Genomic DNA, 13,056 nt, shown 5'->3' with positions numbered 1-13,056 from the left:
AGTTATGTAGCATGTCTCTAGTGTAGCTGTTCATAAAGGATTTCTGTGGTCTTCTGGCCTCTTCTTCCTTCAGTGGCTCAAAACACGGGTATTCTGTTAAAATATATAAACAGTTCCCACTCAGTGCTTTAAATAAAAGGTGGTAGTGAATTTTGCTAAAGGGCGTAAAGCAGCTTGGCTACTTGTAGCCTACTGCTGAAGGGCTGAGCTTTCTGGTTCAGTAGGTTTATTGGTTCTTAAAGAATTATGAATTTAGTTTGAGATCATTTCCTAGAAAAGCACTGGTCTGCAGTACACGATTAATAGCGAGAGTAATGTCAAGTGCAGTAAGACATGAAGTGAACCTTGGTGATCCGAAAGAAAAACAGCATCTTCTGGGGTCTGGGGCTTGTTGCTGCTTTCCTGTTAGACATGGTGGAATACAACTTTTCTTTGCTGAAGAAAAGGCGAGGTGATATTTGGGAAGTGGAGCTTTTTGGTTAGCAAAGCTCCAGGTGTAGGTTTTCTGAAGCTGTATTTCAAACTTGTTTTGGCACTGTGAGTGATTTCAGAACAATATTATTATTACTAGGATGAAATAAAACTCCTGACCCCCCAAAATTAAAATTGGGGTGTTTTTTCTGCATCCCCTTCCCTGGTGCAAACTCCGTGTGGTCTCTCTGTATGATTCTTTTGCAGGTTTGTTTTCCTGCCAGGGCATTTTGTACCAACCTCCCTCCCCATCTTATTTTCCATGGTTTTCAAACCTCTGTCAAACAGATTTCCTAATTTGAATTTAGTTCCTAAGTCAAGAAATTGATTTTTCAGTACTTTAGATATTCTTACGTTCATGGCCACTGAATGTTATCTCAGTGTAGCTTTCTGTTCCTTCCAGTTTTGTTTGTTTTTTTTAAACCAAAGCTGTCAAACTTATCCAGCAAAGCCAATGTAGTCTTTATCACATCTAACCTTGTACTGATATTTAAAGAGATCTTGCCAAGTAATTTTCTGATATTTAAAGAGATCTTACTTAGTAATTTAAACACAGTTTTTTAATTTAAACACTGCTTTTTGTCAAGCTTTTTTTTCTTTTCTTTTTTTTTTTTTTTTTTTGTCCTGAAAGTGAGGCCTTGTTACATGGGAAGGATAAAAGAGGGGTTTCACAGTTGCTTGGCTAACAAGTCTAGTACTTTCTTTACTGCTTTTTATGGCCATAGGTCAACTGTGGTTCCAGGCATTAATCGTGGGATAGACCCTAGTATTCCTCTTTTAGGATCTATGGAAGAAAACTCAGTTAAATTTTAACTTCTAGTATTCTGCATTTTTGAAATTACGGTCGTATGTTGAGACTCGGTGTCCTGCCTGGAGACGTGAATAACAAGGATACCTAAATAATAATTCTAATCTCTAAATTATGTGAAACTGAGATTACCTGCTGTCATTTCATTGTTCATCATGTTTTCTCCTTCTTCCACTTTACTTTCTGTCTTAGGGGTCTAGGTGCTGTCCTCTTCCAGCAGTGAGTTAACAAAGCAAGTGTGTGTCTGAACTAATACTAGAGTTCATTTTGCAGTAATGAAGGGGAGCAGGGGTGTGTGGGGCAAAACTGAGAGAAAGTGAGGAGTGGGAAGAGGTGGGGAAGTGTTCTATTAGAATAAAAACAATAATTAAAAAAAACCCCAAACATATTCTGTGGTCTTAATAGTAACCATAAAATGGTACAATTCTGTTAAACAGTGCACTGTTGTGTGCAAGCTGATCAGCCATACTAATCAACTGAACATCTGTAATGACTTTATATTCTCCAATGGGTACTATTTTGCCTGCTAGTTCAGTTTAAGTGTTTTTTGTGTTACAGTCTCTCTTTGGGGTTAATATCTTTGCTACTAGTTTGAAATTTGGCTGAAATGCAGTATTCAAGTTTTCAGGCAATATCTCATAGTTTCTTTTTTAAAAAACTTTGCACAAAAATACTGGAGCATTTTATTTCTATTCATAAGAGAGGAAAGTCTCTTGGGCCGAGTAACTTTTAAAGTGAAACTTCATAGACTTCAATGCAGATTAAGCTCCCTTGGTCTCAAGTAGGAAGTAGAAGGGAAGAAAAGTACTGAAATGGGTTCAGCTATAACCGTTCGGCTGTGACTTTGAGCTTTTCTTTCCTTTCACATCAGTGCTCTATGCTGCAGGGGATTATTTTCTTGCATGTGACTTCAACTGAGATAATCACAGACAGGATAGATTAAGGATACCTGTGGCCATATCTCCTGAAGCTCAGTTCCTTGCTAAATTTGTGAATTCTTCTATCTAGCTCCTCCATTCCCAGGCTATAGATACTTGAAAAGAGTAAGAAAAGGCTGGGAAGACTGTATACAAAATGTAAATTTCACCTTTTTAGCTTTTTTTTTTTTTTCCCTCCCTTGTTTATGTATATACTTGAAGCATTTATGCCATTTTGCCCTCTTGGTATGTTACTTCTTGGGAATTAATTTTTCTTTTAAAATTAAACAGAGACAATACATCTTACCCATTGTGTGTTGGCTGTCAGGCTGTAAAAAAAGCATTGTGGCTGGAGCGTGAGGGGAAATGGGGCTGGTCCTTCAGCTTGCAGGGTGAGGTACCAGCTTGGGACTGCAATGGTGCGTTCACCCGGTGCTGGTTTTGTCCATTATCTTCAACCATGTAAGATGGTTTGATGTGAGTTACTCCCTGTGAGTAGTTGCTTTGACGAGGAGCACTATGTGTGGCCCAGTGTTACACTTAGCTTCTCCATCACTGGAGGCAGTTTGAAGGTTGCATTGAGCTTTGGAGCAGAGGACTCTTCAGAGGAGCCTGTTGTTGTTGGCTTCCTCACCCAAACTGCTCCATGTCTCAACAGCGAGTTGCATTTTCAATAACATCTATCCAGTGCATCCATATTGGTTTAAAGACCATTGTACTTGAAGATGTGTGCTGACCTTAAAAACAAGAATTTCCTGCTAGTTCACTTCACCCTTGCCTACTGTGGCAAAAACTGTAGATGTCTAATAGCTAAAGAAGAAACAATAAAGGATCCCCCGTGTTCACCTGCAGGCTGCTGTTTCTGCTTATCTGGCCGGGAGGCAGAAAACAAGCCTGTGGGGTCTGTCTCAGTTCGGCTTGCCTGTAGGTCATCTCTTCCTCTTGGCTTGCTTCTGCTTGGAGGGAGAGAAAAGAAACCTGTGTGTGTGAGACTTAAGGAAGGAAGAGAAATTTTCCATTACTGCTCACATGGAGCAATGTCTCTCACCAGCAAGTTTGCATCAATTTTTATGTCACTTTTGGTCTAGGGAGTTTCCCTCCTTGGTATTGGTCAAGAAGAAAGAAATATACAGTGTAATAGTAAAACATTAAATTCACACCTTTGTGTAAGTGTACAAATGTGCCAGAGGAGCTATGTAGGGAACAATCATTTGCCTTAAACTTATGGAATACAATTGCTTGGGTTTTTGATGTATTATCCACTGTAATAACTCCCTGCTAAGTTATGTACAAAGCTGAATTACTGGTTTAAAAAAAAAAAAAAAAAACAACAACAAAAAAACAGTGCAGAAAACCTGGCCATCAGACCTCTGAAATGTAATGCAGGAAAGGCTGTCCTTTCTCACTGAGTAAATTGGCCAGAAAAGTCTGCATTAAAATGTATTATTAAAGACTTTAAAACATGAAATCTTGGAGACTTTTTCCATTTAAAAGCAAAGTTGGGTCCAAACCTTTGTGGGAAGCCACAAGGCCTGCGGTGGTGTTCAGATGGGAGAGGTGCAGGTGGAGCCCAGGCACTTAGAGGCTCTTGTCCTCAAACCTCTGTTAGGAATTTTTTCCTTTTCCATTGGAAACAAAGAAGTAACTGTATTGCTTTTTCTGGAAAAAGCCTGGTTAATGCAATACACAGGTCATGTTTTAAGTTTTGGTTGGGTGTTTTAAGTACTAAAGAGGTGACCATGCATTGAGAATTTCTTGCCTATATTGTTATGCATATGACAGAAATGCCATTAAAATTGAATACATTTTCTTGTAGGCACTAGAGCATTAATGAGACTTCTGGAAGGAGGGAAGGGGATGAGAAAGAAGGGATTTTTCTGCAGTTGTTTGTTTAGTATACATTATTAGATTGTTACATATTTTTATATATACAGCTAGCTGTAAATTGTAAATATGTGTGTATGTAATGTGTGTATACATATACACAGACAGCAACATGTTGTACTGTTTAACCTACAAAATCTCTTAAGTTTTTTTTTCAAGCCCAGAGTGTACTGACTGTCAGCTATAAAGTTATGAGAAAACTCATTCTGTGTCTAATATGTTGTAGTTTAAATTCTCAGCTTAAGGAAAAGTTTAATGTGATAGAAATGTTGAGTTTCTGTATGGTCTCCTGTAGTGAGGGAGACCAGAAAGGCTAGAGTGTACATTTCGATGAGTATTTTGGGGACTAAGAGCAGTGGTATTTCTTACAGGGAGGCTTGTAAATCAGAGTAACTTACTTGTCGGGAGAAGTTAGTTAAACCCAGGGGCCTGTTGGTGTAAATTTTGGTGCAGTCTGGTGTTGAGAGTATTTCTGTGGTGGTTTCTATGCTTTTGAGTTGCAGCACCCTGATGGAGTAGTATATTGTCAATGCTTTTTAAGTGGATTGACTACATTGCTGTTTTGTCTGGTGGCATTTAGTGGTCTGTCTATGGTTAGCTTTTTTGTTTTGTTGTTTCATTTTTTTGAATCTTTCTGTGTTGGGAAGCAGTTTAAGAAATGCTTGGGGTTTGTGTTGGTTTTCTTGTTTTGTTTTTGCAAGTGTTTCAAGACAGTCTACTATTACTCTGTGGCACTTCTTTGCTCCCTAGATGCTTCAGTTCAGGTCAGTGGAACTGCCCGAATTTCAGTTACCGGGATTTGGAGCCCATCTCAAGGGTAGGATGAGTCTTGCTTGTTTTACGTAGATACTCCATTTCTGTATGGGAGAAATATGAGGGAGAACGTCACGTTCTGTTTAAAAAAAATATATTTGAACTAGGTGGTATTACTGTGGTCAGAAGGATTATTGGAAATTCATCAGTCCTTAAATTTTTGATGAAGAGGGGACTACTGACAAATTGCTGTAGGTAACCCTCGGAGCCAGGTCAGCAAATGCTGATCAATATTTGTGGGGCTTGCTGTCTAGGTGAGGCGGTGCCCTGCGGGAGGTGGATGTTAATGCTGGCTGCAGCAAGGCAACATGTACAGATCAACTTTATTCTGGCCTAGGAATATCAAAGTGAAATTAGCTATGCAATGCAAAGTGATGAGTTATATTTGGGCAACCATGCAGGATAAAAGAAGCTTTTGAAGTTACGATTTGTAGGTGATGGAACCAAAGGTGTTTTAAAAGAAATACTGTATTATTTGTATCTCACCAGAGACCACTCTCCATATGTAATACAAAGGTTCCTTATATGGGAATGAGGACTGGCTAATAAAAGTAACCCTAACTGCCAAAGGTCAGTCTTATTTTCAGACTGAATGTTGGCTCATGAGCAACATCTCTTGCCATCCCAAGGCTAGCTGTGCTAATGCTCAGCAAGTACTCTGACAGCCCTGGAGAGCAGGTAATGCAAATGCAGATATTGTAGTCATCCGAGTTATGGAAATAGAAATAAGGTAGTCGGGTCCCTCCTCTTTCCCCCCACTGCAGCTGTACAAGGCATAGTTCATCCAACTTCATATGTGATTTTTCCAATAGCTTTGATTTATTTATCATAATTCTAGAGCCTTAGATTATTTTGAAGTGATTTGTGACATCTTGTCATTTGGGTTCAGAGAATTTCTGACCTCTGGAAGTACCTGTTTTGGAACACCTGGTCAAAGGTGATGACCCGTATGTGTTATCAAAAGGGTGTCTGAAATTGGTAAGTTACAGGGGGAAAGCCTCGGGCATACAAATTATAGGAATAGGGGTGTGAAAATAACAGAGGAAATACTTTATTTGTGACAGGTCACTCTTCTGGGGAAAAAAAAAAAGGCTTTTTGAAGTTGGTTATTGGTTTGAAATATTGTTATTCCAAGAAAGGAAGAATTAATAGACAGAGCGCAGGTCATGTCATCAAGGGTGCACTGCAATTTTAACATTACAGTACATTAATAATAGAGTTTTGAAATGCAAGAGGCTGTTGTACTGATGTTGTATAGCATGAGTTGGGAAGGCATTTAATAATCTACTGAAGTATAAAGGAATGTATCTGTATAATGGTAATAAATGGAGGTATTTAAAGTAGCAGCAGAAGCTAGCTTTTGGCGATGACTGGTGAATATATATTTTTAAATTTTAATAATGCTTATAGGGAATTTCAAACTTTTCTTTGTGCTAAATAGACAAGATTCCTGTAGATAGAGAATCTTTACCAAGAAGTTGCAGCCCGGCAGTTTTGCTACACTGTAAAAAAGCTCTCTCTTCCTTTATTATTTGGAAGTACAATTTTGGCACTGAAGATAAGATTTTTACTTGGAAACTGGAAGTGAGCTGGATGGTAACTAGGGCACACAAAGTCCGTATGCAGATGAACACTGCAGCAAACCTACAAGTCTGCTCCTCAGGGCTCAAGAGCCGTCCCTCGGCAGCAAGGACAGAATTCGCACTTGCAACCGTATCGGGACTGTGCTCGTGCCGTTTGAAATGAAATGTCTTGGCTGATGCCCGTGTAGTTAATATTGTCATAGCAGGTGTTTTGTTAAATAGGTGTCTTTATTCTGTTTCTTCTGTGAGTAGAGGTCTTGTTTCTTTTTTAATACTAGCAGCTCTGTAACTAAACTTTTCAAAATATTATGGAAACAGAACATGAAATATCATTTTCGTTTGTTTCTGATAAACTGTCAGCTGCAAGCCATGATTGTCTGGACAGAAAAAGCAAATAGTATCAAGATAAGTTTTCAGGTCTCAAGTGAACTTCTGTGCAAATCTGTTTTGTCTCATCAACTTTCATATTTCATGAAGTAAGGTAGAAAAGAGCAATATAATTGTGTTTTAATTTAATATCTGTATTTTAAACTTGAAAAATTAACAGATCAGTGTAACATCTTCACTGTACCAACAACAAAAATAGGCATAATTTAGTTTTTAATGACAGTAATTAAACATGCCATCAAACTGTGTTCGGAATAGGTCTTGCATATATGTTGGGTCTGAAGTTGCTATTGCTTAAAAGACCTAACGGATTTTAAATTGTATCACGTAATTGATTAAATGGAAAGACTTAAAAGAGATTCTGATAAACATTCCCCTGTAAACTTAGGGGAAAAATGCAAAGCTGGTTCTTTTGTGAAGCGTTCCCATGGGTGTCCCAAAATTGACTGAGGTGGGCTGTCTCCGCAGGTGGTGCAAAGTAAAGACCTCTGGCTAGATTTGAAGAGGCTCTCAAATTGTTGATACAGAGTTGTGGAAGGTGGTGGTCTTAAAATAAAGTAGGATTCCTGAGGACTTTAAGATAAATGTTATTCCTTAATTATTTTGTTTTTGCAACTTCACTGCTTTTAAATCCCTCTGGTAAAAGGCTCAGCTGAGTTAAAGCTTTCTTTTAGTGGTTATAGCTCTTAAATGGAAGAACTGCAGATACTGAGTTCAGTAAACCCTGTTGGTGTGTATTCAGTGACGAGTAAGAGGTATAAAGCGGAGATGCTCTGTGATGCTGTTTGTGGAAAGATTAGTATACAGGGAGAGTGGGCATTCAATTACTACAAATGTTCTTTGTTGACCTGTGTGGTCTCTGTACTGGTGAGATTTTGATCAAGTGCAAAGGGTGGATGGGCAGGTGAAGCAGGGGACTGTGGCTGAAAGTCAATAAATGCAGTGAGACTAGAGAAGCTGCAATAAAACTCTCCACAGAACAGTTGCTGGTTCTCCTATTTTAAGCTTTTATAAATTAATTGTGTTTAAAATGATGCTTCTAACTAAGTCTCTGCTAATGACACACTGGAGATGACTTTAATCCTACTTAGTGCTTCGTATGGTGAAGTTTCTCTAAAACTTTCTTCCTCCTTTTTGCGCTTACAGTCCAGCATCATCAGGATGATTTGTCTATTGCTGATACCCCTGTAGGGATGGGAAGGCTGAGGAAGAGCCACAGGCAGCCTCACAACTGCTACCTGCAAAGGCTGCTTCCTAATGAGTGGTGCTACCATGCAGCTGTGGAACAAAGATCTAATGAGACCCCAAAGGAGTCAGAGCAGCCACGATTATCCTTGGAGCACCATTTTAAACTTTTCTTTGGAACAAGCCGTGGTATTGCTTAGCAAGTTTTTTTTTAACTCTATTCTTTGCCATGCTTCTGTAGCTTTTAACTGGTCAATTCTTATTTATTTACAGTCTTTCAGGTATGTTAGATGCATCTGCATTTCTTTCAGAAGTATGCTGCCAGTACTGGCTCTGTAATGTTCAATATTTTCTCTGGGTTTTGTTTTTTCAAAGCCTTTCCAATCTTTAACATTGAATTACTCGGATACCTTAATCTCTAGATTTGCCTATTGGATGATGTCAGAGTTGAATTAACTATTTCCTTCAAGTGACTGAAACCCCTTCTGAGTTCTCATCTTGAGCTGGCAACGTGTCTGCGTCAGTGGAACAAATAACAGATATAAGGGGGGGTTTTGGTTTTGTTTTTTTTATTTAAAAAAAAAATTTATGGTCAACTCTGGCATTGGATAGGTCTGCCTGTGACTTGATATTTCCATATACCTTTAGCACTTTTGAGTTGGATTCATCTCAACAGACACGGATCCCAGTGAACAGGGTGATCTTGGTATAGGAGCAAAGTCTAGAGATTAGTTAGTATTAGAGAAAGACCAGCTTGATAAACTGTGTGCAAACGTAGTACTTTTACAGTGGTTTTGTTGTATTTCTTTTGGATTTTCAAAAGCCTACGATTGTAGCATTTATTTATTTGTTTGTTTATTTCACTGAGCATGGAAAAGTAGGTGTATAGTTACCATACAAAGCTAGTATATTTTCATCATGGCACTGCTTGCCATCGGTCTTAGAGTGTAGAAAATAAGAGGCAGAGGCTTGATTCAGTGATGTGGGAGATAAGTCTACCATGTAGGTATTCATCATTGAAACAAAGTATATTGGGTAGTTTTTCACAGCCAGTAATTTAATTTTGAGGGAAATGAGAAGTGCATATTCCTGTTCTTTCCTCCCAGCTCCTGGCCAAAAAAAAAAAGAAAGGCTACTTGAAGTTGCTGAGGGGTATTCCACACTAATCAGTGCATCTCGGTTTTACGATGCCATGTGGAGGTGACTTTATCATTAACTAGAGTGTTAATCTCATAATTTATCAAGATGAGATTCTAATAATTCTTTCCCTTTGCAAAGATATGCTGACCTCTAGTGTCAGTACATAAGTTTATTTTCTGTTTTGTGGTTTATGATCAATACAGAAAAATAAGTTCTAGGTCTCTGTAGCTCTCCTGAGTTCCAGGAATTTCTGATTAATTTAGACTCAGTGACACTATAAATTCCTCCAGCTCATACTCAAAGTTTAACTTGAACTTGTCAGTCAGATTTGACAAGTTCCATTTCTATATATAGAAATAAAAATTCCACCTTTGGGGAACTACTGCTTTTTACACTTGACTCTGGGTAGTAAAAATTCAGGTCACTGAATAAAATTACTGACTCTTGAGCCTTTCCCAAACTTTCTATTTCTTTCAGACTTTCTTGTCCATCACTTGCTATATTATATGATCTGAAAGTGCATGGGGTTTGGAAGGCAGGGAGCCTGTGGTGGGTCTCACGCTTTGCAACCCTTCATGTTCGTATTGGCAGCACGCTGGGATGGTGTCAGCAGAGAAAACCTCCTTTCAGCTTCTTTTCTTTAATGGGAAGGCTGTTGCTCAACAATGAACTGAGGAGAAACTTCAAGAATGTTATACTTTGGTGTCTGCTTGGTGTTAAATGGGTGTGCGTGTGAATTTGCATCTTCCTTTGTAAAGAACTGACATGTTATTGAGCATAAGGATACATTTATCTGGCTTAAAGCTATAAATTTGAACACTACCAAGTGCCATGTTTTAAAAATGAAATTTTGGGCTATTCAGGAATAGAGCCTAGATTAGCACAGTCTTACAGAACAGAGAGAAAATGAAGCATTTAAAGCAACTTAAACCTTACAAGGTTAGCTAGCTGGTAACTACCATTCTCTCTTTTAGAGATTAAAATTTATTAAAATATAATGCAGGCAGAGGTTGGGATGTATTTTTATGATTTTATACCCACATATAAAACTTTTCAATTCTTTAGCTTCTACCAAAGCACTTTTTTCTGGCCTGAAATTGATCTATCATTTTCTGCTTTGCCCAGAGCACTTAAGGAACAAAATCAAATTAATTTAGCTTCTCCATCATTTTTTTTTTCCTTCCTTGTTAGACTGCAAGAAAGCTGACATATAAGAGTGACCTACTTTAGTATTCCTATTCCACCTCCTCCCCTCTCCCCTTTCTGCCCTTCTAGCTATCCTCACTGCTTAGGGCAAACATTGCAGCTATAAAATCGCTAGTTTCTGTGGGCTAGGATGGTGATGCTTAGGCAGGATTTAGCATTGCAGCTGAAAACTGGGGCTGTCCCGAGATGTTCCTTTGCCAGGCTGGCGTGGCCCTGGTGCAGCCGTGGCTTCTGATGGCTGTGGGAGCAGCCGGTCCTCCACCAGCACGGCCAGGACCGGGGCTGAGTGGGTGTTTGGTTCTCCTGCCTCTGGTCTCTGGCTGCCCACAGATAATGTTCCTTAGCGGAAGGCTTTGCAGATGGCCCTTGGAAACACAGGGTGGGGAGTGACCAAACCCAGGTTTTCCATTTCAATAAAAAGTATTTTTCTCATTTTCTGTTTGGTTTTTGGTTTGGTTTTTTTTTTCTTCTTTTTCTTAAAAAAAAAAAAAAAAAAAAAAAAAGTCTTGAACTGCAGATCTGACACAAAACAGGTTTCTACCTTCCTTTATGTGATCTCTTCAGTATGTGCATCTGACCTCAGGGTTTTTTTGGCTTCAGGAAAGGAAGAATTGCAGTGTCGCTAAAGCACTGTTGTGGGTTTTTTAACATGCAAACTTACCAGAATTTATTGTGCTTACATGACTGCTTTCGGAAACCAACAATGTTTTAGTTGTGTATGATAAACTTCTTCAGCTCTTAGTCTATGAGAACTAGGTGTGGTTCCTCAAACTGTCTTGTCCAGAGAGCTGCCTGGGGGTGGGATGTGCCCCCCCCCACCACTTTTCAGGTACTTGGGAATTGCTGTACCCCTACAGTAAGCTTCCCTCTTGTACCAACTTTGCTGGCAGCAGATACCTGCTGAGTGATCAGTACTTATTACTTGATAGAAATGCACATTTTTGGGTTTGCTTATTTTCTGTTGTAGAAACACATGAAAAAGTCAGGAAGCGATACCTCTGACCGTACGGTGAAGAGGATTCCGCTGTCGGTGCTGCGTGCCTTGCTGCGGAAGCTGATCGGTGTACCTTGCGTGAGCCGGGATTGCAGGATGCCAAAAGATACAGTTCTTGTGGCAGAGGGCCATGCCATGTTTTTCTGGGGAGCTGAAATTCTCTTAGCAAATAACGGGGTGGGGTTCTATCAGAGTGTGTGATCTCTTTCTGGGGTGCTTAGCTTGAGATTCAGATACCTGATTTACGGAAGTATTATAAACTTTCAACTGTAATGTGAAATGCAGTTCACATGGAAAAAATCAAGTTTGGACATCTCAGATTTGGTTCCTCAGAATTAATAGTTGCTTTCTTGACCTTGGTATTTCTGTGCATTGATCTGTAGACTAATTTCAGGAGGAACCATTTGGTTTGGTCTGGTCTGTGTACTGCAGAACCTCAAAGTTTGCCGAGCTACCCTTGCTCTGAAGAAAGGATGCTGTGGAAGTGACACACACACAAAGTATGAAGGCCACGGTTGTTGTACAACTTCAGAAAATTTACTGTAAAGCCTTTTTAGGAAAAAATACAAGTAAAAGAACAATGTCATACCCAGGCTAGTAGAATTTGGCAAACTGTTTATCATCTGGCTCGTAACAAAGGTAGAAAGGGAAGCTCACAAACTAGTCCCATAGCATGACATTACACCTGATGCACTTGAGCGCAATGTGCTCACTGGTGGTTTTTTTGATTGCTAGATCTTCCTCTTCAGACTTCTACAATGCTGTTATGCATATTGAGTACAGATCTAGTATGGAAAACAAAAAGTAATGAGTTTGACATGACTTTAATTAAATCAGTTATTGCACGTGTTCAGATTGTTGCTAGCACAGTGATACAAGGCAAGTGCAATGCAAGCTGTTCTTGTAACAGATGCATTAAACTACTGTACTTTGTGTATGGTTGCACCTCATGTACTCTCTCTTTTCCTTTAAAACTGTTTCTTACAAATAAATGATTGCTGGAGATTGGTGAGAATCGGGAACTACAGAATCAACTTACCTGTCAGTTCTGCTGCTGCTGAGTTATCTAACACCTTATATACGTACCTAAATGTGATACATGTATGAGCCCTTCTGTGGGTGGTTAAGTCATAGGAAAAAAGAGGAACATCAGAGGGTCTGTCAACTTTGTATTTATTAAAAAGTGCATTAACAAGGAAGTCAGTTCAGAGGCATCATCATGGGATTCAATTTTATTTGTTCTTTTAACAGGTAAACCTTGCCACCTGGATGACTAAAGATACAGTTCACCTGAGACTGAACCAGAATTACTGAATTTAGGTGACTGAAGATGCTGCTTCTGTGGAAACAGCTGTTCCTGGTATCATTTGTTGGCTGTCTTGGAGGTAACAATATATAAGAATCTCTTAGAGCTATGCATAAGTCTCCAGATTTGAACTGCACTTGAGAATAGAACCATGGAGGCTTTGAAATGCAAATGTCATGTAGAGTTTAGAAAACAAGCATGCAATACATACCTTAAATAATACAAAATACTAACGGTGAATTAATTAAAATAAACTTTTTCCTCCAAAGTTACTACATAAGGCTATGCTTTCAAAGCAAGCAGAAGATATTTGAATACAGTAAGGATGTTATTAGTAATGCATGCATTGTGGGCATGCTGAT

General features: G+C 39.0%; 1 protein-coding gene across 3 annotated transcripts in view; it reads left to right on the top strand.

Annotated features, from left to right (window-relative positions):
- Positions 1 to 13,056, top strand: part of LOC126049840 (contactin-3-like) — a 115,355-nt gene that overhangs the window by 17,432 nt on the left and 84,867 nt on the right. For all 3 annotated transcript variants that reach the window (XM_049826893.1, XM_049826892.1, XM_049826891.1), the window contains exon 2: positions 12,640 to 12,773. In XM_049826893.1, coding sequence (XP_049682850.1) covers positions 12,719 to 12,773 — 55 coding nt within the window. In that variant the 5' untranslated portion in view covers positions 12,640 to 12,718. The remainder of the gene's footprint in view (positions 1 to 12,639; positions 12,774 to 13,056) is intronic.

This window comes from Accipiter gentilis, chromosome 23 (assembly GCF_929443795.1).
Source record: "Accipiter gentilis chromosome 23, bAccGen1.1, whole genome shotgun sequence".
Taxonomy (NCBI): domain Eukaryota; kingdom Metazoa; phylum Chordata; class Aves; order Accipitriformes; family Accipitridae; genus Astur; species Astur gentilis.
The sequence above is the reverse complement of the archived record's forward strand: the minus strand, read 5'-3'. Positions and strand labels throughout refer to the sequence as shown.